A 26,392-nucleotide genomic window follows, 5' to 3' on the forward strand; every position below is an offset into this window, starting at 1 on the left:
TAAACAGAAAACGTACTGGGTTTTTGTTGTTGTTGTTTTTGACAGTCCGTGTGATGTATTTGAACACTTTTACACATAGCACAAATGAGAACAGAAACATATGCAGGATTCAACCTGATTAAACATTCCGTTCAGTCCTGAGCTTCTCATGGTTAATATAATATAAATTCATAGCAAATTCTTTTAAAATGTGTATCTCAGGCTGGTTGTGACTGGGGGTAGGGGGCTTTGGTTTGATTTTACAGAACATGCTCATTTCTAACATGATAGAGGAACTTATTCCAGTAGAATCCTTTCCCCACACTAAGAGTCAGCAATAGTGTTCTGAATTACACGCAGCTTGCTTGACGTGGGCCGTCACATTTGTATTAACCCATGATTCAAAAATCATCTTACTAACTCAATCACAAAACCATATGGGCAAATAAAACTTTTAATGTTCTTAAAAATATTTTTAAAGGTAAAATTTATTCTGGACAGGATAAAAAGAATTTAATATTTAGCTCTCAAGTTTGGATTATCAGTATATTATTACAGTTCTATATATCAGACTTTTAAGTGTGAGAGATACAAAAAGGGTATTACTTGTCAAATGAACAATGTTTAGCTGAGTCTCTGTAGCATACAAATTAAGTACACTTTATTCTTTAGTACTCATCTGAGACTTTTGTATTACAAAAAGTTAGCAATAAGTCTGATGATCATAAAGCTGTAATACTCCAGTACAGTCTCTTGTAAGCCCAACATTTATGATGGCCAGAACCGAACTATATATTAAACAGAACATATATAAGACCATAAATAAGTAAATAAATGAAAATAAAATCGTATGGTACAACTGCACAAAATTCTATGGACATGTCCATGGGCCAAACTCTGATGGCTTCAAGGTCATTACAAAGGCATCAGTTCATAAGCTAGTGTACACATTTACACAATGAGAACAGGTCTGGGGGTGCAAGAGGAGCTGTGTGGTGCTATAGAAAGTATAAGTGAAAATAAGGAGGACTTGAACACAGATACGCTGCACACATTCAGAAGAGAATGTAGTCTTTATTATCAGACCAGCTCGGAAAGACCGTCAAGAACTGTGTGTTTCTCACAGGCTCAGGGACTCTACAGCCGCGTTCCCCTTCCAGAGTCTAAACAATACATCAGAGTCTAATAAGTGCTAATGGTGATTTTTTTTTTCTTTTCAACTTTGTGGGAAAGTGTGAATTAATTGTGTTTTCACATCTGGTTCATTATCTGGGGAAAAATGAATACTTTGCTTATTCCTCATAGAAAAATAAGTTCTAAATGCATTAAAGACTTAAATGGGAAAAATAAAACCATGAGACTCCCCTCACAGGCTCCTAAAAACTACACGTAAACTCCAGGGTGGGAAAACCATCCCCACGTGGGCCGTCCAAGGTTCTTTTTTGACCACTTAAAACTTGAAAACTTTTAGGTTTCAAAAGAACCATGTGGGGAAGAAAAGAAGCTGGTAAACAATGAACGCAACTGGAAGACCCCACTGGGACCCCATAGGGCTCCCCGGTTCAGCTGAGCATGGGCGGAGAGCAAGGAGGGACTGAGAGTTGCCGAAGCAGGCAGACCCAGATGGTCAGCATGTGCAGACTCACTGGTAGACAGGGAAGTGTAAAAATTTTAAAGGAAGAGTTAATATCTTGACTTTTTGAGACAAGAGAATAATAAACGTAGCGTATAACCCCTGCCTGTCGGGAAGGCGGCGAAAGGTCGTCCTTGTTCTTTGCAAAGGGGGATACAAAAGGCTGGAACTCTTTTTAGAGTGCAGGCAGGCAACATCTTATAAAATTCAAACTACATGTTTCCTTCCTTACCCGGCAGCTCTTCCTCCCATGCAATAAAAGCAAAGCATATATGACACCATATAATAAATGTTTGCCGCATGTTCATGGTAAAAACAAAAGGATGAATGTCTGCCGATGGATTAATAACTCAACAGTATGGCACATCCCTGCTGTGAATTATTATATAAACACTAAAGAGCACTAAAAAGACTGCATTCGTGTTAAATCCAAGAGGCTTAAAGAGCTTTCTGTGATGTATTGTTAAGCAAAATTTATGATGAAGATAAGTGTGTGTAATGTCTCCATTTTGTTACAAAAAAAAATGTCCCCAAGCAGGCTACATAGGTGAATGCAGCATGCTTTAAGCAAGATGAAAGTGTGGCAAAGCTTGCTGGGCTACCCCCCCAGGAATGAGGGCTAGAGAGGGCTTGAGGTGTATTGAGGAGAGATTCAAATACAAGAGAGAAAGGAAAAAGGTAGCAGAGTCTATGTACGATGCGTGTACCGATACAGAACAGTGGAGGTGAAAGATGAACCCAAAATGCATGCGGAGCTGCTGAGACAGTTTTTGGCCACGCCCTCTGCTCACTATGAAACACCAGCTGCTGTCGCTGTAGAGAAGTGACAGCAGTCGTTCCTAGTCTCCTTGTAGCCTGTTGAAATCGCAGGGCTGCTTCCCATTGACCCTGAGCTAAAGCCAGCGCTTGGGAGAGTCCCTGGCCTGGCTCGCCTGTCTGACCCCAGCAGCCCTGGGGAAGGTGTGTGTCATTGGTCAGACTCTCAGTCTCCAGGTAACTGGTGTAGGTTTGAGATTCTCTTAGAGGGGCTTGTTCTATTCCATGACTACAGAGCTGACTGGGTTTGAGGGTAGAGATTCCATCAAAACAGAGGATAAAATCATGGGCCAAGTGAGAGAGTGACCCACGTGCCCAGGATGGAGACAGCTCATTCCTTCCAAACGCATCTTCATCATCTCACTTTATTTTGCAAAACAGAAACACGGGCCCCTCTGACGCCTGAGGAGAGCATGTGAAAGTTGGCACCTCAGAGACTCTATCTACTCAAGATTAGTGCCCCCGAGAGTGTTTCTGTGGTCTCCCTTCACCTTTGTACTGTGTCCCCAGCCAGGTACATCCTTCACATGCTACAGGTTTCCCCAAAACACGTTGTCAATGCCTGAGAGTGTTAGAGGGTACCCTTCTCAAAGGAGGCACCAGGAGCACCCTTCACCGTACTCAGCATCACCCTGCCAAATCCTATAGGTCCCATGCCCTGCAAGCCCCGTGCTCTGATGCACTGAGTCCTTATTTCACAACAACACAGGAACATCCTTGGCTGACCCACCTCGCTGAGCCCCCACGCATCACACCATTGCATCCCCATCACCCTGTTGTCACAGGTTACCTCCTCTGCAGTACACACAGGGGCTCAGAAACTTTCTGGACTTTCTTCCTCGCTGAAGCAATGTCTGAATTCTCAGTGCTGCCCACACTGTCTGCCCCCATCTTGTTCACAATAAGTAACCACAGTAAATGAGGTACCAGTGCCTCCTAAGCCATGCAGAGAGACTCAGGAGGAAAAGTTGTACAACCTGCTCTGACAGAAAACACGCCACTTCCTGGAGCTAATTGTAGCGTGAGCACCATCACGGCTGGTTCTAGATAGGAGGGCAGCCGTTCACCTCTGAGTTCTTAGCTCATCGGGATTTATGTTCTTAGCACTCCATGGATTCATTTGCATGGATTAACAATAAAGAATGGTTATTTTTAATTTTTTATTTCTTTTGTTCTATTTGACAAATGAGCGGCAGGTTGTGAATCATGGAGCCTCGGGTTTGGACTTGACTAGAAATTAAGTCATCGCTTGCAGAGCCGAAACACTGGCTCAGTGTGAGGCAGAGGGCTGTGTTTAATGGCTTATTGTCTCCATGCAGATCTTCACCGCGTTGCCGCCCTTCACTCTGGGAATCTTTGAGAGGTCTTGTACTCAGGAGAGCATGCTGAGGTTTCCACAGCTCTACAAAATCACCCAGAACGCAGAAGGCTTCAACACTAAGGTAAACAATATGATGAAACAGCTCTCGCCTACGAAAGGCACAGCCCTGCCTCTCCTTCAGCTCTGAGTACCCTCCCATGAGATGAGTGGTCCTTTACAGAGGGCGCTGACACAGCCCCTTCACGTCCGGTCCTGTGAGCCAGAGGCAATTCCCTCAGGTCCAGCCAGCGTCTCCTGCCTTCTCCCCACAGCTCTGGTATTCTGTGGGCAGCAGCATCCCATGTCCCTTCCCATTACAGTCAGCCATATGCTCTCATGCGGCCCTTGTTAAGGCTGGCTACAAACTTAGCTTACTGGTTTTAATTTTGTGTGTGAGGTATATGCATGCTTGCACATGGCGGGAAGGGCACACAGATGCAGGTGCATGCAGAGGCCAGGGGAGAACATTGGGTGTCTCTCATTCTCCACTCTATTTTTTGAGACGGAATCCTTCATGAAGCCCGAAATCCACTGATTTGGGTATTTTGGGGGTGACCTCCTGTCCAAAAAGCTCTCATCTGCCTGTCTCTGCCAAGCACCACCCAGTGCCAGGTTAAAGGAATGCACGGCGAGTTCTGACTTTCAAATGAGCTGGGCATCCAAACTAAGGTCCTTCTGTCTTCTGGGGATGCCTAGAACTCAAAGTGTTGTGCATGTTAGAGACTTTTTCAGGGAAAGGGTAGAATTTGGAATACTTGCCTTGTATAATATGTCTCAGAGATGGAATCATGTCTAAATATTCAACGAGTGCTCAACAAGTTTTGCGTTTGGGAGCAGTCAGGATTTGCTACTTTCAGAATAGAGATGCTCAACCGGGACAGATTATTCTGTAGGGGCCCAGGAATACCAAGGTGGGCCCATATATACATGCTAACAGTGGCGGTGCCATTGGCCAATGTTGCCTGAAGGGAAGCCATGGATCTTCTCTGCAGAGAAGGCAGACGATGAGCATGGCCCTGGTGCTGAGTGGGCAGGGACTACAAGGGTGTAGAGGACCACCCACCTTTTCAGGCTGTCCCGAGGAGATGCTACTGATGGTCGGCTGTCACGGCTGCCTTATCCTTGGGCAGATGCAAGACTGGAGAAAATAAGAGGCAGGAGAAGGATGGGCAAAAGTGAGCCCATAAGGGCTGAGCTTAAGGAGCAAAGGTACAGTCTTCCCAGCACACACGGGGCCTGGATCTGATACCAGTCATCGGGGTAAAACGACAGGTAAATAAAACTGGGGACAAATCCTGTTGTCTCATAAAGTGATATCTCATGCCGTTTGGTGCTCCCAACTGTGGTTCAGTCACCTTCATGACATTCTGCAGCCACCTGTAGACCACTGAGCATGTGTCTCCTGGATTTAAAAGTAGTATCATCTCAGCTGGGCTGGGGCTTGGTAACACAGCACATGTATAACCTGGCTTCAAAAAAACAACTTTTAAAAGCATCAAAAGGCTCATGACAGTCTCATTAAGGATAAGCAGAACTCTGTGCCCTTTTGTTTAATGCTGCAAACATTAAAGGAGAATTTCACATTTTTTATTTTGTATCTTGGGAAGCAGTGTGCCATGTCACTGTGGATGCATGGAGGTCAGAGGACAACCCTCAGCCACGTGACTCCTGGGGATTGAACTCAAGTCCTCAGACTTGGTGACAAGAACCTTTGCCCACTAAGCCATCTTGCCAGCCCCCAAAGAAATCCAAAGAAATTTTTTTTTTTTTTGGTTTTTCGAGACAGGGTTTCTCTGTGGTTTTGGAGCCTGTCCTAGAACTAGCTCTTGTAGACCAGGCTGGTCTCGAACTCGCAGAGATCCGCCTGCCTCTGCCTCCCAAGCGCCAAAGAAAATTTTTTAGTGTGTGTGGCATTAACCTCCAAGATGACTTTTTAAAAAAAAGAATGACTTGGGTATTTTAAGATATTAAGAAAATTTTTTTTAAAAAAAGACATTAAGGTGAAAAAATTGAGAATTTATACATAAATTGAATTTTAATGTTTTCAAAATAAACAGAATTTGGGTTTTTTTTGCTTCCCACTTTTAACCTCTACCCCCTTTTCTGAGTGATTGTGAAGTGTCCTCTTCACACACTGAAGCTCAGTTCTCAGATGTGGGTGCATTGCGTGTCATCTCCATGCAGGTTGTCCTGAAGTAATATTATCTGGAGATCGTCCTGCCACCTACATGGAAACAGGAGGGAACAGTTTTTTTTGTTGTTGTTGTTTTATCTCAGTTTTTTTTTTATGTGAGACTAGCAGTGCCCCTTGCAGAAGGGACCCACCATACCTTGCCTCAGCTGTCACAAGCTACACACAAGATCCCAGTCCTGAACGCTCTGACCCCTGGTTTGTCTCCCCACAGGTTTTCTGGGGTCACTGCATCAATGCCTTGGTCCACTCCCTCATCCTCTTCTGGCTTCCCATGAAAGTACTGGAGCACGGTAGGCAATGCTTTCGTGATTTCCACCACCAGCAAGGAATGTCGCCTGCCATGGGGCCAGTGTGTGTACCCTTTCCCCCAGCTGTGCACCGCATGAGATTAAAGACAGGGAACACAGACCAGCCACCCAGCAGGAGCTGGTTCCAAGTCTGTCGCGTGCAAGTTCTGTCAGTTCTGGAATTTTCTTTGAAATGGCTATGTAAATACTAGAAACTCCACACTCCATTTGTGATAACTGAGTCTTTGACCTGGAGGGAGCACTTACGTCTCTTCCCCGTGAATTTAAAAGCCTCTGCCACTCACTTAAACTTTCTGCTTCAAGTTCCTCGTATCTGTATTCAGGTCTTGTAAATGTAATCCCACCCCGTGTTTCCTGAGAGCAATCTCCCCGACACACCTATCTGAAGTCATAGCTGATTCTCCAGGTTGGCTTTAGTCCTGCACAGGAATAGCCTGTGCTAGTTCCCTCTTCTTGATGAAAACACACCATAAAAATGCCATCCCTCTCAAATCATCAGAAGCTCCTTGGGAGAAAAAGTCATTGCTAAAGTTGGCTAGGCAAGGCCCTGGATTTTCCGAAGGACATAGGAGTATAAGGTTTACAAACTGTTCCTGTCAGTGTGCCCCGTGTTCCACCGGAATGGCTCATCACACTGATGCTGTCTGGCCCATCCCATGCTGTCAGATGGACAGACAGCTGCTTATGTTCCGTGTGCTTTCCTTTCAGACATCTTACAGCTCCCTCTCTTTAGAAGGCCCTTAAAGATTTAGGAAAGAAAATGAAGTTGTCTGCTTCTAGATCCCTTACTCCCACCCCCCAAAAAAGAGAACTTTCTAGCAAAACAATTGTCTTTGAACTCCAAAGGCCCCTTGCATTTCATCTTTATTTGTGGTGGATTTGATTTCTGAGGGCTCTTGAAGTCAGAGTCCATGAGTAGAAGGGCCTGGGCTGTGGTTTCTGTTCAGAAGCTGTGTCATGTTGGTGACGGGAGCGGCTGTCCCCTTGGCAGGATTTGACCAGTGACAAGAGTGGCGCACTTTGGAGCTCCAGAGCGCTCGGCGGCTGGAGTTGTAAATCAGGCTTGTGCTCACATCGGGATGACCCTAGAAGAGTTTGCCTTCCAGCAGAGTTTCAGACGGCCATTATGTGCTACAGCGTGGCTCTCTGATGCCTGAGCTTGTGACCTGCAGGTGGTGGTGGCATTGCTACTGTCTGCCTAGATTCCATCACTCCGCAGATGTGGCCCGTGACTAAGAGTCAGCGTGCATACACATCTAGCAGGTGTTGCCGAGTGAATTTAAAGTTGGGGTTTGCTTCCCTTACCTGTCCCTTCCAGTTCCGTTATTTGCCTAACAACAGGTGAACCAGATGGTACCGGGGGGGTCTGCATTTGTTGTCACTCTCAGCATGGGTGTCATCTGGTAAATTTTTAGCATAAGAGTTTTCTTCTAGCAGAGTTGCACGTAGCCCAAAAAGTCAAAAGTGTCGGAGGGAACTAAATGACAGATATTAGCTGTATTGGCATAGGGGCCATTTTTGTTCTTGATCTGATTTCCCTAGCAAAGGAGATAACTCTTTTTTGAGCCAATTTGTAAAGTTTCTCACTTAGTTAGAAGCAAGAGTTGTTAATACCACAGACCATATGCATTCATGTTTCCATGACTCAGAAACTGTGCTGGATTTCAAGGGTGAAAGATAAATTTAGGGGCCAGCAAGATGGCCCAGCAGGTAAAGGTGCTTGCTGCCGAGCTTGATGACCTAGGTTGAATCACCTGAACCCTCATTTCAAGAGGGGAAAACTGGCTCCCTCAGTGTTTCCCTTGACTTCCACATGCTGTGGTGCACATTCCACGGACACACAAAATAAATAATACTTATAATTTTACTAAAGAAAGGTCAATGTACAAGTGTAAGCTGAGTGTCTTTTCTTTTAAGACTTTGTACTTTAGTACACGGGAGAAAATATCTCGAGTAAAGTGCAAGCAGTGTGTGATTGAACACAGAGCTTAGGAAGACATTTCATTTGGGTTGTTACTACCTTTAAAGGAGATCACACTTAGGGTTAGCTGTGACTCTGAATAGGACTCAGTTGTGCAGGAATGGCAGAAGATCCAAAGTGGGAAATGGGCTCTTTGTCGTTCCCTGTGATCCCTATATGGAAATCCTACACCCAAGATGATGGAGAGGCGGGGCCGCTGGGGTGGCAAGGTCATGAGAATAGAGCCCTCTTGAGTGTACTCTTGAGAAAGAGACTGGGGAGTGTGTCTTCCAGTGTGTGAGAATGCAGAAAGAAGAGCCCTCTGTGGGGGAATGAAGCCCCTGCCACCCTCAGTAGCTGCCAGTGCCTTGATCTTGGACTGTGAGGAATAAGTTCATGTTGATTGTCCCAGTCTGTGGGATCTTGTGGGATCAGTGGACAGTGTCGTCCCCCTCTCCTCCTCTAGCCTTGTGACTCTGTACATGAGAATGTGTCTGCACATGCCTAGCATTCTATGTGGAAGGCTGAACTCTGAGAAGACTACAGCATAAAGGAAAGAATGGTGGCTAGATGGGGCGGTGGGGGAAAGAAGTGGGAATGCAAGGGAGCCTTTTCTTACTGAAGGGCTGGAGGTAGGAGAGGGGTAACATAAGGCTTTGCTTATGACTCAGTTAAGACTGTTTTATAGAGAAACACAGGACTTGGCAAAAGATTTGGCATGAATTGCTGCTGCTGCTGTTGCTGCTGCTGGTGGTGGTGGTTGTGTGTGTGTATGTGTGTGTGTGTGTGTGTGTGTAGGCGGGGACCACATGTTCATTTCCCAGCCAGTCAGGCCCAAATAACCACACAGAAACTAAATTAATTACAACACTACTTGGCCAATAGCTTAGACATATTCCTGGCTAACTCTTACATCTTAAATTAACCCATTTCTATTACTCTATGTATTGTAACGAGACTATGGACTATGGGTAAGGTTTTCTGGCATCTTTCTCCTTAGGCAGCTACATGGCGTCTCTCTGACTCTTCTCTCTCTCTCTCTCTCTCTCTCTCTCTCTCTCTCTCTCTTTCTCTGCTCTGATTTCCCACCTGAATTTACTCTGCTAAACCATTGACCCAAACAGATTTATTCATTAACCAATAAAAGCAACACATATACAGAAAGACATCCCACATCATCTCTCCTTTTCTGTCTAATTCAAAAGAAAGGTTTTAACTTTAATATAGTAATACTACATATAATAAAACAGGTCAAGCAAGAATTACAGTTGCAATATTTAGTCTATTTATATCTGACAAAATTAAAGAAAATATTTTATCATCTATCCTATCTTTGTGAATCTAAAGTTTTATATCTAATTTATCTTATATCATAATTAAGGAAAACTATAACTGTCTTCAACTCCACCAAAGACCCCAAAAGGATATAATATTACCTAAGTAAACAGGAAGTGCATTGTAAGCAAACTTCCAAAACTCTAGAATTAGCAGAGACATCTTGCTACCTGGACAGTCACACAAAGTTTTTCCATAACATTGGGGCATCCATCTTCAGCCTATAGGCTGATAATACCTGGCAGACTTTTCAGTGAAGCAGGAAATTTGAAGATCTGTCTTGTACTGGCAAAGTTCATCAGTTGCTTTCTTCTATGTCCTGCAGAATGTCTGGCGGTCTCTTCTATGGAGCAGGAACCCTGAAGGACCATTCCATCTTTTGGAAAGTTCAGCAGTCACTTTTCTGTGGGTCCTGCATGCCCAGTTCATATAGCATAGAATAAAGCAGTCTAGGCAAGAGCAGTTTCTTACCCAAATGGCTAGCCTTGTCACATTGAAGGCAAATTCCATAACAAGTTTCTTCAATGCTCTCCAATCTCTCTGAAATAATTGGTGCTGCCAGAAGCAGACATGTCTCACTGTTGAGAAAAGTACTAAGTTCTTAAAACATTTTAAATGCCATATTCTGTAGTCTTTGGAGTGTTGAAGATTATCTATGTAACTGAAAAATATCTCTATATATCTAGAAAACCTAACTAAGATGACTACAAGTTTGACTATTATAAATGACTATTTATCTGTAATTTTTAATTATGCATTACATTTTTAATTGAACTGTATAAACATAATACCGTAAACAGAGTAGAAATACATATGCACAATGTGATAAAATCAACATTAAATTTGTATTAATAGACCAAGATCCATACCAATGCAAAGTATTCATCTCTATATCATATCCTATTTTTTTAAGAAATTGACTATAACCATTAATCACTTTTAATCAACCCTTTTAAATGAAAATAAACATTTATAAACAATCATTTTGGGAATTTGGGTGTAGTTTTCTCCAAACTACTTCCTACTATTTGTTGGGCAAAGTGTTTTTAGGGGTTCATGGAGACCTTTCAGGGGTCTTGTTTCATCAAACCACATTAGCCTGAAAGGAATCCACAGGTTCTCATCTTCTGTGGAAACAAAAGCTAACCTCTTTTCCAAAGTAACATATCCTTAGACTTAAATTTTTAAGTCAAGATACCTTTAAAATATATATGTTGGTTTACCTTAGCAGCCCCAGAATCAAACATTTATCTGCAGTCAAAAAATTCAAAGAAAACACAATAACATACATAATCCAGATTCTCTGTGTAGTATATTCCATCTTTATGTGGCTTATTTTTCTTTACTCCTTTGATCTATGACTGTACTCTTTTATATTACTTTTACTGTCTCTTTAAAGGCTTTACTCCTTTTTATAACTGTCTATATCTTACATACACTTTTTAAACACATGGTGACCTGTTCAGAGGTTTATATTTGTCTGAATCTGTCTTTATTGCATATCTGTAATCATTTTCTGACCAGGAGCTCTTCTTAAAATATTAAGCAGCATGGCTAGGACTAAGGCTGCTTTGATTTTTTGGCTCTGCCCAGTCCAACATGGTGGAGATATGTTTATCACCAGCTCTGTGAGCCATGCTCACTGCTCCAGCTCCAGAAACGCAATAGATCTCTGTTGTCAATAAGCAATTTGTAACATGCTGTTCACAGACCCCTTTAAGTGCAGGATCTCCTGAAAGAACCAGAGTTCATTCTACCAGCACAAACCAGGAAGCCAGATCTTAAAGAAGCCATGTTATTTTTTGCTGCTAACACTGAATCAGGAAGACATCTCTTAAAGGAGCTGTGCCTTTGCTTGCTTCCAGCAAACAGAGTCTGTCTGAAAAACTGTGGCTACCAAGAAGCTGTGCTTAATCTTTTTCTTTTGTGTCTAGAATTCCTTTCCAAGCTCTCTCAGTTATGTGGATGTAGCTGCCCTCCACATTGGCATGCCATTTGTAAACAGAGACTGCTCCTTCATTTCCTGACTGCTCAAACTCAAATAATCACACAAATAGTATATTAATTGCAACACCGCTTGGCCAATAGCTTAGGCATATTCTTGGCTAACTCTTAATAACCCATTTATTTTAATATATGTACCACTACGAGGCTGTGGCCTACCAGTAAAATTTTCTGGCATCTTTATCCTTAGGCAGCTACATGGCGTCTCTCCAACTCTGTCTGCTCTCTCTATCTCTGTTCTAATTTCCTGCCTGGCTTTACTCTGCTCAACCATTGACCCAAGAGATTTATTCATTAACTAATAAAAACAACACATATACAGAAGGACATCCCACATCATGTGTTTTTCATTTTATTTGGATAGATAGATTTGGTAGGATGTCAATGGTAAAAATCCAGAAAGTGATTTAATGTCCTAAATACAAGTGAGCTATTTTCCCTCCCTTCCTTCTTTCTTTCACTCCTTCCTTCCTTCCTTCCTTCTTCCACTTCCTTCCTTTCCCTCCCTTCCCCTCCTTTCCTTCCTTCCTTCTTTCTTCCCTCCCTCCATCTGTAACTCCAGCTCCAGGGTATCTGATGCCACTGACTTTCTTAGGCACTTACTCTCCCATATACAAAACCATACAGAAAGAAACACACACATACACATGAAATATTAAAATAATAGTAGTAATTATAATAATAAATCTACAACTAAGATAATTGTAATAGCAGTAATCATAATAATTGTTTGGCTTTTCAACACAGAGTTTCTCTGTGTAGCTTTGGCGCCTGTCCTGGAACTCACTCTGTAGACCAAGCTAGTTTTGAACTCACGGAGATCTGCCTGCCTCTGCCTCACAAGTGCACCACCACTGCCTGGCAATAAAAAAAAAAAAAACCTTAAAAAAAATAAGAAACATGTACTCTGTCTCCAAGAGTAGAGTACAGAAACATAGTGCCAATTTGAGACAATCCTGGGTGCTCTCCAAAACTAAGGACCCCATCTAGTACAGAGTGTCTTCAGGCCTGCCTCCCTCCTTCCTCAGCTGCTTCCTGAAGTTCTTCCTCAGCCTCACCCCTACTCAAAGTCTGGAGGAACCTTTGTTTGACCAGGACTAAGGTCTCTAGAGTGACTTTGCATCTTCATATGTTACCACGTAAATTATGTCACAAAATCAACGAGTGTTATTATAAAACCCTCTCCCAACCATTGGTGGCAAAAGACTCAGGCACCTATGAGCTCTATTTATTTTTGCCAAGGCAATATGATCTAGGGAAGAAATATTCTTAAGGTGTGGGCAGGTCATTCATTTTCTAGAATGTTTCCAAGAATTTTCCTTTGCTTATTTTTGCATGGTTTTGGATAGACTTCCAAAGCAGTCGTGTTCATGGAGTTTGTGGGGACTTTTTCCAAGTTTCAAAATAAATTTTTCCTCTTAGGAAAATCAATAAATCAGATTTCTCTCAGTGTCCTTCCATCAAGCACCCGATGTGATTTACCTAAATCTGCCACCACTTTGATCTGAACATATCCATAGGTTAAGATTATGGATGGCGTGGTCTCAGGTCCCACAACTCCAGGGCCATGTTGGCTGCTCTTGGGCTTCCACTGGCATTTCCAGCCTACACAGATGGACGGCCCTCCTTGAAATGGAATGTGATTATTGGCAAAAGAACAAAAAATTAATTTTGATTTGAATTTTGTTCTGATTTTCCTTGATGAAATTTATAAAGGAAGAAAAGAGAAGAAGGAATGTTCTTCCCAGAAGAGAAAACTTTCATTAAAATATTGATGCTGGCTAGTTTGTTTTTGTTTTGTTTGTTTTTCAACTTGACACAAGCTAGGGTCATCAGGGAAGAAAGAACCTCAGCTGAGAAAATGTTTCTGTCGGAGTAGCCTATAAGGAGGTCTGTGGGGGTGGGGGTGGGGCTCTTAATTAATTATGATATGTGAGGTCCCTAAGCCCACTGTGGGCGGTGCCATCCCTTTGCAGGTGGTCCTGAGGTATAAGAAAGGGAGTTGAGTGTGAGCCTGAGAAACAGCATTCCCTCATGGTCACTGCATCAGTTCTGAACCCCAGGTTCAAGCCTTGAGTTCCTGCCCTGACTTCCCCTTGTGATGGACTGCGATCAGAGCCTGTGCATCAAGAAGCCCTTTTCTCCCCCAATTGCTGTGGACTGTAGTGTTTTATCACATCTATAGGGAGCTACTCCAATGCTGACCTCAGTTCCCTGGAGTCCAGAGTGGAAGTAATCAGTCACTTTTAAGAAGAAAAGGTAGCATGGAGATACTTCAGTATTGACCCTGGTTAAGAAACAGGCTTTTCAACACTGGAGAAGGCAGTTATGCACCAAATGTGTCACCACTGTGAGATCGGGCCAGTCGCAGATGCTGTGATCTTGCTAGCCTATAATAGTATGACTGTCACTGCTGCTGTGAGCTCCAATGTGCAGCCTGTAAACACTCATGACTTGCTCCACACTGAGCTGGATTTAGGCAAGTCTGCCAGCATTCTGTGAGCTCTTAAACTCAACCACACCTCTTCATGAGACAAAGCAGAGGAATGGGCACATTCTCTAGACCAGGGGACTCCCAAGTGCTAGAGATGCACAGAACACACGACCCTTTCTGCTCTGGAACTCACAGCCAAGGAAGACTTGAAGAGGGGGGCCCAGGTCAGATGGAATGTGTTCCCAGGAAACCTAACATTCTCAGGATACTCTGAGACACTAGACCAGACGGAGGCAAACACCTAAGTGAATAAACAGGGGTAGATCAGCATTCCACGTTTCTGTTTCTGTAGTTTGGCAAAAAGCTCAAGGGAATATCTTCAGCCAGGATGCACTCCACTTGGGAGTGTTCTGGTCAGGGGTGTGCACTGGTCGGGGGTGTGCACTAGTCAGAGGCGTGTGCTGGTCAGGGGTGTGCACTAGTCAGAGGCGTGTGCTGGTCAGGGGTGTGCACTGGTCAGGGGTGTGCACCGGTCAGGGGTGTTCATTGGTCAGAGGTGTGTACTGGTCAGGGGTGTGCACTGGTCAGGGGTGTGCACTGGTCAGGGGTGTGCACTGGTCAGGGGTGTGCACTGGTCAGGGGTGTTCATTGGTCAGAGGTGTGCACTGGTCAGGGGTGTTCATTGGTCAGAGGTGTGCACTGGTCAGGGGTGTTCATTGGTCAGAGGTGTGTACTGGTCAGGGGTGTGCACTGGTCAGGGGTGTGCACTGGTCAGGGGTGTTCATTGGTCAGAGGTGTGCACTGGTCAGGGGTGTTCATTGGTCAGAGGTGTGTACTGGTCAGGGGTGTTCATTGGTCAGAGGTGTGCACTGGTCAGGCGTGTGCACTGGTCAGGGGTGTGTTAACTGTATGTTTCCTGTGCTCTTGGCACTCCCACTTAAGCCTTTGATCCTGGAGAAGCTATTCCTCCAGGGCGGGTTAATTTCTGTGGGTGGCTGGTGACAAGCGCTTAGACAGGCCTCCTGGTGACAAGATTTCGGTAGACAGACAGGCCTCCAGGCGTCTCCTCATCAGACTCTATACACCCATACTACTCCTTATGTTAGCTCTGGTCAGTGCTCCTAGCACCAGGGAAGAGCCCTATGGTCCAGATCTGCTGACGTTATTCAGGCTTCCCAATCCTAACCGTGCTCAGGGTGCCTTAACCACCTCTTTCTCTGAGAACCCTTGAAGGTTCTGGCCCATGTTTTGCCCTCTTCTCCTGCAAGATTCCATGGATCCTCCATGGAATTTTCCTGTGTACCCCTCAGGCCCATGATTTCCATTTTAAGGATGTCTAAAACAACATAAAAGTCTTGATAATCCTAATCTATCAAGTGAAGAGAATATGTTCTTTTTATTTGGGATGGTAGTGGGTGAACCTAGGGCCTTGCTCATGTTAGGCAAGTCCCTACTGGTGGACTGCATCTCCAACCCTCTTCTCTCTACTGCTGGACTGCATCCCCAGCCTTCTTCTTACTTCTTACTGTTTCTCTCTTTTTTTTAATTCAGAAGTAGAACCTTGATAATTTAACCGAGTGACTCTGATTTCCACACTCACTCGGTAATGCCTCCAGCTTTCAGTCTTGCCTCTGCCTCGAAAATAGTCAAAATGACAAGCCACCAACATGTCATTCCCATTGTATGCCTAATCTCGGGAGCCTCGTGGACACAGAGGGAAGAGTGCCTGAACACACAGCCCTTTACTAGGAAACAGGCACGTGCTCTTTTGGTGGGAAGGAGATGCTTCCCTCTGTGAGAGACTGAGGAAGGAGGGGCACAGCTGCTGTTGAGATCTCACAGTGCAGGTGACAGCCAGCTGCTTTCTTCTGTGTGAGGACCACACACCAGACCCTCCATCTATTCGTCCTGAGCCCAAGTCCTTCCTAGGCAGAGAGAGGATAGCGTAAAAGCTTCCATCTCCATCTGTTGTCAGCTGATATGGCTACCACTGGGTTTAACAGAAGGACAGCTTCCCAGAGCCATTCTTGTGCTTAGAGAGGACTGCGGGGCACTGCACCTGGTGCCAACAGCCGTCAGGTTCAGTCCCACAGGCTCCCCTGAGTCCAAAGCCCCTGAGCTCACCCTCAGCTTCTATACAAGCCGGAGAGTTTTGTTTGTTCCTTCCTAAATGAATCTCACACTTCTATTCACCACTGTTGGCAGGATTTTGTCAGGGGCCCCATCCAGGTACCAGCGCCTGGGAAATGTACATTATCTGTGCACCAGAGATAAAAAAAAAAAAAAAAAAAAAAGTGTCCGTGGCCACATTGATATTAGGTGTCACCACCAAGTTTACCTTCTCTCATTTTTAACTTCCCTTTTCAAGTCTATTTTTAGTAAACACAAGGGGGAAAAGATACTGAAATTTGAGTTCCATATCCTTAACTTCACCCAGCTGAGATGGCAAAGCAAGAAGAAAACCCCAAGGCTCATGTAACCAGGAACCTAGCCCAGCGCCGCCAAGGCTCATGTAACCAGGAACCTAGCCCAGCGCCGCCAAGGCTCATGTAACCAGGAACCTAGCCCAGCGCCGGCAAGGCTCATGCAACCAGGAACCTAGCCCAGCGCCGCCAAGGCTCATGCAACCAGGAACCTAGCCCAGCGCCGCCAAGGCTCATGCAACCAGGAACCTAGCCCAGCGCCGCCAAGGCTCATGTAACCAGGAACCTAGCCCAGCGCCGCCAAGGCTCATGTAACCAGGAACCTAGCCCAGCGCCGCCAAGGCTCATGCAACCAGGAACCTAGCCCAGCGCCGCCAAGGCTCATGCAACCAGGAACCTAGCCCAGCGCCGCCAAGGCTCATGCAACCAGGAACCTAGCCCAGCGCCGCCAAGGCTCATGTAACCAGGAACCTAGCCCAGCGCCGCCAAGGCTCATGTAACCAGGAACCTAGCCCAGCGCCGCCAAGGCTCATGTAACCAGGAACCTAGCCCAGCGCCGCCAAGGCTCATGTAACCAGGAACCTAGCCCAGCGCCGCCAAGGCTCATGTAACCAGGAACCTAGCCCAGCGCCGCCAAGGCTCATGTAACCAGGAACCTAGCCCAGCGCCGTCATGAATGTAATTATAATCGCTACCACTTGTATAAACCCTCTTTTTAGAGAGTGCTTTCCAACATTTCATCCCACTCTCTATAGAGACAGGGAAGAAAATTAATGTCCTCTTTATGAATGTGTAGTTGGGAGCAGAAATGACGGTGCTGGCGGTAGCGATAGCGGAGCCATGTCCACAGGTTCGGTTCTGAACGTTTATTTGTAAAAGTTATCTGAATCCTGGACAATATCTCTGCTCTGGATATAAACCCGGGAGTAGCAAGCCGTCTGTAGCTTCTCTGAGCCTCTGGAATCTTAAGAGGCCCAGCTGCTTAGGCAGGGGGTGGGGTCCCGCCTGAGAGTCTGGAGTCTGAAATCATTCTGCTGAAAGTTTCGAAGCAGAGGAAGAGAAGGCAGCGGGGACTTGGCATCGGTTCCAACCAAAATGTCTTGGCAAATTCCCTTACGGCAGGAGAAGAGGCCGGTGTTCCTGACTGCTCCCTAATGCCTTCTCCAGGACAAGATGCCTGTGGCTGCCGCTCAGCTGTCCCCTGGTTCTTACTCCAACAGAAGTACACATACGTATCTCTCCTCTGCTGTCATGATTGCCACGTCCTGTCGTTTTAGCCATACAGAACCCTGCTAGGACCTTTCGCCTTTTGTTGGAGCCATTCCTGAACGCTGTGGCTTGGCTGGGTAACGATGTGATGTTTTTAACGAACAGTTAATTGCGTCTTTGTGAGGTGTCGTCAGTCTCCCCTTTGGGGGATTCTAAAGGGGTTCCCTGATCATTCTGTCTGTTCAGAAAACGAGACATACTTTTCTTATAAATTGTGGCTTTTCCCACACTAGTTTCAAAGAAATTTTGCGTACAGCGTTTTAGGAACTGTTACTACTTAATACGGAAGCCAGTGTGGTTTTGTCCCAGTTGTCCACAGAAGCTTGCTATAATGGCTGCCTCCACACCTCCTCTGTCTAAGCCTACCTACATTATGCTGGTCCCTGAACCCACCGTAGAAATCACGAACAACATGTGTCTGGAAGAACAGACTCCCAAGCTGCTTGCATGGGGCTTCTCTTGACACCTTAGACTGTCCGCGTCTCAGAGAGTGCCCTGCTCTCCAGGACAGCTCTCCTCCCTTGCACAGAGCCTGAGCACCATCATGACAGAGGAGCTATCACTTACTGCTAGCTGCAGTTCAATCTAAAGGCGGCTCAGCTGTGGCAAGCCAAGTACATAGTAAGTTGACTATTTTCTTCACCCCGTGGAAATCATTCAGTAGGCTTTAGAAATAGATATTGAATGATCTCCTTTTCTAAGTTACTCCTCCCTCCTCCTCAGGTCAGCCCTCCCTCCTCTCTCAGGTCTGCCTTCTCTCCTCTCTCAGGTCTGCCCTCCCTCCTCTCTCAGGTCTGCCCTCCCTCCTCTCTCAGGTCAACCCTCTCTCCTCTCTCAGGTCTGCCCTCCCTCCTCTCTCAGGTCTGCCCTCCCTCCTCTCTCAGGTCTGCCCTCCCTCCTCTCTCAGGTCAACCCTCTCTCCTTTCTCAGGTCTGCCCTCCCCCTCTCTCAGGTCAGTTCTTCCCTTCAGGGCAGCCCTCCTTCCTCTCAGATTATCCCTTCCTATTATTTTACAGTGTGCATACAATGCGGACTGCACTCTGAGCTCTCTGTATTAGACAAATGCTTCACGTTTTCAAATCTCTTTTAGTCCATGATCAGCCTCCACTGCAGACACTGAGACCAGAGGAGACTCAGAGTGAGTGTGGTTTGCACACTTGTGATTCCGACCCTGGGGAATCTGAGGCGAGAGTAATAAGCTTGATGCCAGCGAGGCTGCAGCAATACCCTGTCTCAAAAACAAAACAAAACAACAACTGGGCAGAGGGGAGTTAGAACTCAGCAAGGAGCACTTCCCTAATATGTGTAAGGTCCTGAGTTCTGTCACCAGCACCGCAGATAAAAGAAAAAAAGTGTCAGGCCAGATGTGGTCGTATATGTCAGTAACGCTGGCATTTGGGGATTGTCCCAACACTCAAACAACAGCCAAAGCTGTGAGACTGTGACTGAGGGCTTTGTGTTTTGGCTCAGTCTTCTTCTCCATCTCACTCCCACCTGGCCAGAGTTTTTCCTACATTCCCCAGGCTTGGTGTAGATGGACCACCAAGGCTCAGATCACTGCTCATCCCAGCTGAAACTCTCTGTGCTTGTGAAGACACAGGATGGGTAAACTGGGAAATCCATCTGGACTGAGTTGAGGAAGAGGAGCCGAGGCTTGCATCTCTGCCACTGAATGCAGGGGGCTGATGGAACAGCTAAGAGCATGGTGCATTTAAAGGGAAACTTGTGGCTCATTTCAGGCATTGTCGCTGCATCTTCCTCTTTAATCTCTGTCCCTCCATGAAACCTCCATGATAGAAATGACGCTTGTAGGGCTCAGGCTCAAATCTAAAAAAAACCTCTCTGCCTGTGGAACTGGGGTAAGAAAGCCAGGTTGTACCAGCTTCTCCTAACTCTCATGACCCGGATTTGCCTGCTAAGCTAATTCCTTCCCCTGCCTCGTTTACCAAAGTCTTTCTGTTGCATGCAGTCATGTTTCATGTTGTCCATTCCTATCATGAATTGCAGATGCTGCTGCAGGTCCTCACGGCTCCTCCACCACCCAATCTTCCTACGGCAAAGACTGGGTGACTGTCTCCATGACAAGTCAACCACCCATTTACCTCCCTGCTCAGCCTGAGGCCCCTCACACTCCCTGCCACTCTCCCTCTAAGTTGTGAGCAAAAAGAAAAAAAAGACATTCTACTTTGAAATATTTGCCAGCTTCTGTCACTTCTCAGTAGCTCTGACATGGCTTTTCTGGCCCGTATTGTCAGTTGGTCTTCAGAAGAGGGGGAGATGGCGTATGTATCTGCTGCCCAGGTCAGTAGCCACTGGCCACTTGCGGCTTATGAGCCTCTAAAATGTGTCCAGTGTGACCAGAGAACCAAGTCTCTGTAGCAGCTCCATCATTATAGAATTGTATCTCTATATGTGCACTGTACAGTTCACCCAATTCAAGGTATAATTCCATTACACAACCCAACCACGTCATCATCATTAACTTCCAAATATTTCATCACCCCCAAAAGCTGTCACCCAGACCTCAGACCCTCAGCTCCTGGCAACTGCAGCATGTCTGTGCAGATCTGTCCACTCTGGACATTTTATATAAACAGAAGCATGCAGCATATGGCTTTTTGATCCTGGTTTCTTTCCCTTTTCAAGGTTCGTCCGTACTGTGGCATGTACCCGTACTTCGTTCCTCGTTATTTCTCAATAATGCTCTATTGTATTGATGCGCCCCTCACTGAGTGATGGACAGTTATTTGTTCATTCACCGGTTGATGGACATCTGCATTATGAATAGGCTACTGTGGCTGAGGAATAATGATGCCCATTGTTTTAGGCTTCATGGGCAGCTGTGAATAATGCCGCTATGAACAGTCGTGTATAAGCTTTTGTGTTCCGTTCGCATTTTCATATTTCTTGGGACTTACTGGGCCATGTAATAAATGTGCACAATCTTTTTTAGGAAGTGCCAATAGTTCCCCAAAATGTCTGCACAGCTTACTCAGCTTCCGGCCGTGTGTGAACGATTACAGGTCTCTGCACTTTTGTTGACTCTCTTTTTTTTGGTTTTGCAAGACAGGGTTTCTCTGTGTAACAGTCCCGGCTACCCTGGAATTCCCTCTGTAGACCAGGCTGGCCTCTAACTCATGGAGCCTGCCTCTGCTTCTCAAGTGTTGGGATTAAAGGTGTGTGCCACCATCGCCTGTCTATCACCCTTTGTCATTTTTGGTATAGCTGTCCTAGTGGGTATGAAGTGATTCTTCAAATGGCTTTGAGATTGTTTCCTTTACTCCCAACCATGTTGAGTTTCTCTGCATCCCTGTCAGCCATTTGTGCATCTTCTCTGCTGAATCTATCTATCCAGGTCCTTTGCCCATGCTCATATTGAGAAGTATCATGCTGTTGGGTTCTTTCCATGTCCTAGACACAAGCTTCTCATCAGACACATGATGTACAAGTGTTTCCTTTATTCTTTTGTTCTTTTTCTCATTTCCTTGATGGTGTTATCTGAAACATGAAAGTCTCTAGTTTTGCTTCTAATTTTCCTTGGTTTGTCACTACGCTTGTGGCATCTTTTCTTGAGACCATTCTTAGATCTGGGGCTAGGAAGATGTGCTTCTTTCATCTATTCCAAAGTTTATATCATTTTGGCCCTGTGGTGTTTTGTTAATTTTATATTGTAATAATAGGCATGGACATAAGGAAACTCTGAAATTTGAACCCTTCTCCGTGTGGAAATAGAGACCCTAGTTACACTGAGCTTGCTGGTCTAGCTTTTGCAAAACTGTTTCTTCATTTCAATCTTTTAGCTCTGTGCCCTTCGAACAACATCTCATTCTCCCTTCCTCCTCCTCCCAAGCCTCTGGGGTTTCTTTTTGAACCGACTTTTTTTCAGTTAACTTAAAGGTAAGTAAGTGGATGGCACCGGCGGCTGCCGTAGCCGATGTGCCGCTCTGCTGTTACCAGTATTGCCCTTTGTCACCTTCACAGCTGGCCGCCGTCCCTTGCCAGACTGGCACTGTACTTGTCATCATCCCGTGAGTCTCACTGTTCCTCTGAGAGTATTCGAAACCATTTCACCGAAGGCTCAGCACCCTCCAGTCATCATCAGCCATGATTACCATAGGAGTGCAGATGCTTTGGTACAGCCCGCCTCTGTTGGCCTCTGGCTGCTTCCTCTCTCCCTGAAACTCCAAACACACTGGTCTTCGTAATAGACTTTGAGCTCGTCAAGCTCTGTTTTCATTAAGATTCTTAGCCATTCCTTTTCTTTCCCAGAGCCTGTGTTTAATGATCATTGAGTTAACTCCTCTCTGTCATTCTGGTCTGTTCATGTGTTACCTCTCTCAAATAGTATATCTTAAATTTCTTCATAGCTGACTGTATGTCAATTTGTTCATTTGTGTATGCTCTGTCATTCAAACTCCATGAAGGTGGGAGCCTCCTCTTCCCAGTTCCTACAGTGCCTTGCACAGGGTAGATTTGAGTACATAAAAGACTGAACTTACTCCTTCCATGGCTATGATCTTTGTTAAATAAGCCACCCCTGTCTCATGTCACATGACCCTCAGTGGAGCGTGTCTTTGAAGTGCTGTATCCACTGTTACGATAACCTCAGACCCAGTTTCTAGAAATAGACACTCTCAGTTTAGAACAGCTGTCCGCAAGGACAGGATGAGTATCCCCAACTTGGGACCCGAAGCATTTCCTTGCTCGAAGATTTTGAACTGTGGAATGATTAACATAGACTCCACGCATTGACTGTCCCTAACCCAACACCTAAAAGGCTTCAGTGGGATTTCAAAGCACTTAAGATTCTAGGTTTTCAGATGAGGGATACTCAGCCCACAGGTCAGTGTGTTCTCTCTCTTACTGAAATTAATTTAGCGGCTCCCTTTTCCAACTTTCTCTATGCTTACTTTAAATGGGGTTCTCCCTTACCTTCTCCCCTTTCTTTATCACCTCTCCCCTCGGTCCCCAGAGCTTTCTGTTTATGGCCATGGTGGAATCTCTTTCTGAACTCCTAGTGTGACTCTTAACAACCCCCAGCAACAGTCATGAAGTTGAGGACTGTGGTTATTGCATTCCTGGTGCCTGCCACTCTGGGCCAGGAGCAAAGCTGGACCCTAGAGCTGGACCCAGGGACCATCCCACAACCAGAACTCACCTGGAACTCAATCCGATTAGCACACCACAGATTAGATGAGCAAGTCAGCCCAAATACGTGTGGGTACCAGCAGCTGCGCTGGCAATGTGAACACAGACATCCCTGAGACCTGGCTCGTGTGTTGTCATCATTCCCTACCCCCTCCTCCCAATCTGAACCTGAGAACCAAGGAGGGACAGAGATGGAAGCCATTCCTGACTTGAAACTAGTTTAGCACACTCAGGATCAGAGTCAGGTTTCCACAGAGCGGGTGCCACCAAGCAGGGTCTCTCAGCCTTTGTAGCTACTAGGAACATTGCTAGGGACTCCTGGGAAGAAAGAAGTGTGAAAATGAAGCTTTAAAGTCCTAGCTAAGCTTGAAACACCTCTCACTGGATTGCTTTGACTCCCAGAAGCTCATGTGGTTATGAGAGAACAAGAACAGTGAATATCTCCCCAAATAGAGTCAGTCACTGTGCACCAGCTTTGATGCTGTACAGCCCTGCATTAGCTAAACTTCAAAGAGAAAGGTTCGAGAAGGTCCTCTGGCTGAGGCACTTGGTGTGCTCTTAGACCAGTCCTTGTTCTGCTTGTTTCCAAGCCAGACCAAAAGATAACTTTGTTGTAGGAGTCTGCTTGTTTGTTTCCCGGCCGCCCAGACTCCCGAAATAATCACACAGAAACTGTATTAATTAAATCACTGCTTGGCCCATTAGCTCTAAATTCTTATTGGCTAACTTTTACATCTTAATTCAACCTATCTCCATTAATCTGTGTATCGCCATGAGGCTGTGGCTTATCGGGTAAAGTTCAGGCATCTGTCTCTGGTGGGGCTCCATGGCTTCTCACTGACTCTGCCTCCTTTTTCCCAGCATTCAGTTTAGTTCCCCCCCCCCCACCGCCTAGCTCTGTTCTATCCTATCAGGCCAAGCCAGTTTCTTTATTCACTAACCAATAAGAGCAACACATAGACAGAAGGACCTACCATACCATAACTTGGTTTTAGAAAACAGTACATTCAGTGCAATCAACTATTAGTTTTGTTTGAAGATCTGCCACTTTGTATTATTCATTTGAGGAAAACATAAGATGATAAAACAATACCATTATAATGAGAAAGTACCTTTAGAGTCACGAAGGAGTCTGTTTTGAAATGACCTCAGGCTTTGAGAGATGTTCCTACCACTCCATTTTCTATGTTCTTGGGGGCAGGGGGGACAACAGATTGTACTGTAGCCTTCTCAATACTGATAGCACTTCTTTGTTTTCCAGATACTCCACTGGCCAGCGGTCACGCCACAGACTATTTGTTTGTTGGAAACATTGTTTACACAGTAAGTTTAGCACTGTTGAGCCATCCCTAAAAGGGCACACATGTGGCTTATACCTCCCCAGTTATGCAAGGCTCTCCACATTAAAGTGAGATACTCCATGTCTTTATGGCTATCAGATTCCCTGAAGTTCAGACTTCCGATCGAGAAATACTTGCGTCACACCAAACTTCTCTCTTTTTTTTCATAGTACGTTGTGGTTACAGTTTGCCTGAAAGCTGGTTTGGAGACAACAGCTTGGACTAAAGTGAGTTGTCTTTGGAATAATTTCTTTCTCCATGGTAGATAGTTGTATGCAGTCACTTCCATTTAATCCTTGGGGAAACAATAAATACTATACAGTTGTCTTGTTTCGAATTTTGCAAGTAAAACTGTTGTAGATCTTTATGAAGGCAATTTGGAATTTGGAATCCAACTACTCCTGGTGCTCTATTTGCTTGGCGCCTAGCAAGCTTACTATTATCTGCCTGAAATGAAAACTGTCATTATAACTGAGGGGTGTGGGGAGAGAGGAAGAAGGAAAAGAGTAACGAGAGTGAGGGAGGAGAGAGAGAAAACATACAGAAGGAGAAATCAGAAAATGTAGTATTTGCACAGAACTTTACTATGGCACTCCTGTGCTATCTTTCACTCTCTGACCCTTGTGTGCATTCTCCAAAAAGAGGGCGCAGTGTGGCATGGACAGTTTTGTCATCTTTTTTTTCTCCTTGAATCTCATGTTCTGAGTCCTTAAAGCACACTTCTGTGAAACTATTGCTCATGAATAAAGAATACAATTTGCATAGCTATCCAGGTTCATTCTGTCAGCATCCCATTTCTTATTATTTCCAAGATGGGGTAACAATCACACTTCACAGTGTCTGTCTACCAAGGTGTAACTGTAGCTCACTGACCTCCCACTCTGGTGACAAACAAACAGGGTAGGATGGAAGGTCACCAGGGAGCCAGGGCATCTCTTAAAGGATGATGGCAGATGGGAGGTGGGAATAGCGACTTAGCCAGGAATATTGCAGGAAGAGGCAGTGAGTGTTGCAATACAGAAGTGCTTGTTCAAAAATAGAACCTGAAAGGCAGAGCTTGCAAGGGATTAGAGGGTAGGCTGTAGAGAGAGACGTCGGGGATTGTATTAAGAGCACAAAGGAGAAAGACCAACAACTTAAAAGGGCATAAGCTGCCCAAGGTTTATTTCATCAAAGTGAAGTATAGAGTTTTAGTTTCTAGAGCGAAGGAAGAGAAGAAGGCGGGGACACACAGGGAGATCTAAGGGGTGCAGAGTGGAACAGGGTAGCAGGACTCACTTTAGTGTTCTGTAGGATATGGGGTAACTGTACTGAGTACCTGCTTTCAGAACAACTGGAAGGAAGAATTAGATGTTCCCACATCCAGAAATTATGTTTTGTGGACGTGATATGCCAGTTACCCTGGTCTGATCCTTGCTCACTATAAACATGCATTGGAGTGTCACAGTGTACCTGTGAATGTGAACAACTGTACATGGATTTTTAAAACTCTATCAAATATGCTATTTAAAGTTTTTAGAGTAGTATTAGCCATTCTGAGTTGTTTTTAAATAATCTCTGCAATAAAAAGGACAGATGCTGTCTTTAGTTGATAAGAATGTTCTGTCCATTTGTCCAACTCACCTCTCTCTCACTAGATGACTGCACCCTTGCTTCAAAAAGCAGACCATTGAGATAAGCCCAGGGATGGGTGGGTCATGGCTGGGGCATGGATTTTAGAAGAAGGTGAGACTCACAGCACCTTCCTCTTCAGGGTAGTGTAAGCCTGCATTAATTAGACGTTATCATTACAAATCCTAAGACAAGGAACTTACTGAGAAAGGCAGAGTTCTCCAGTAACTAGTATATCCTCAGTTTCTCCCCATCAAGAAAGGGTCATGAATGTGGGATGGGGGTTGGACAACTTATGGGCTGGAGTGGACCCCGCCCCCGCCCAGGCCAGCAGAAAGCCCTGCCTAAGCATGTGTTTCCTCCACAGTTCAGTCACCTGGCCGTGTGGGGAAGCATGCTGATCTGGCTGGTGTTTTTTGGTGTCTACTCAACCATCTGGCCGACCATCCCCATCGCTCCTGACATGAAAGGGCAGGTCAGTACTGTGAATTGTGTGTATCTCTCCACTGTGGTTGTGCACATGTGAGTGAACCAGCTCTCTGTGTCTTGTGACGGTGAACTTCAGCAAAGTCTATTGC

At 45.2% G+C, this 26,392-nt stretch overlaps 1 protein-coding gene across 3 annotated transcripts in view; it reads left to right on the forward strand.

Moving 5' to 3' along the window:
* The window catches only part of Atp8a2 (ATPase phospholipid transporting 8A2), a 537,082-nt gene that overhangs the window by 370,371 nt on the left and 140,319 nt on the right, over window positions 1-26,392 (forward strand). For all 3 annotated transcript variants that reach the window (XM_041633810.1, XM_041633811.1, XM_041633812.1), the window contains exons 29-33: window positions 3,748-3,870; window positions 6,194-6,272; window positions 24,125-24,186; window positions 24,374-24,430; window positions 26,182-26,289. In XM_041633810.1, coding sequence (XP_041489744.1) covers window positions 3,748-3,870; window positions 6,194-6,272; window positions 24,125-24,186; window positions 24,374-24,430; window positions 26,182-26,289 — 429 coding nt within the window. The remainder of the gene's footprint in view (window positions 1-3,747; window positions 3,871-6,193; window positions 6,273-24,124; window positions 24,187-24,373; window positions 24,431-26,181; window positions 26,290-26,392) is intronic.

This window comes from Microtus oregoni, unplaced genomic scaffold, assembly GCF_018167655.1.
Source record: "Microtus oregoni isolate MIOR12 unplaced genomic scaffold, Mior012 000045F_ref0000178, whole genome shotgun sequence".
NCBI lineage: Eukaryota > Metazoa > Chordata > Mammalia > Rodentia > Cricetidae > Microtus > Microtus oregoni.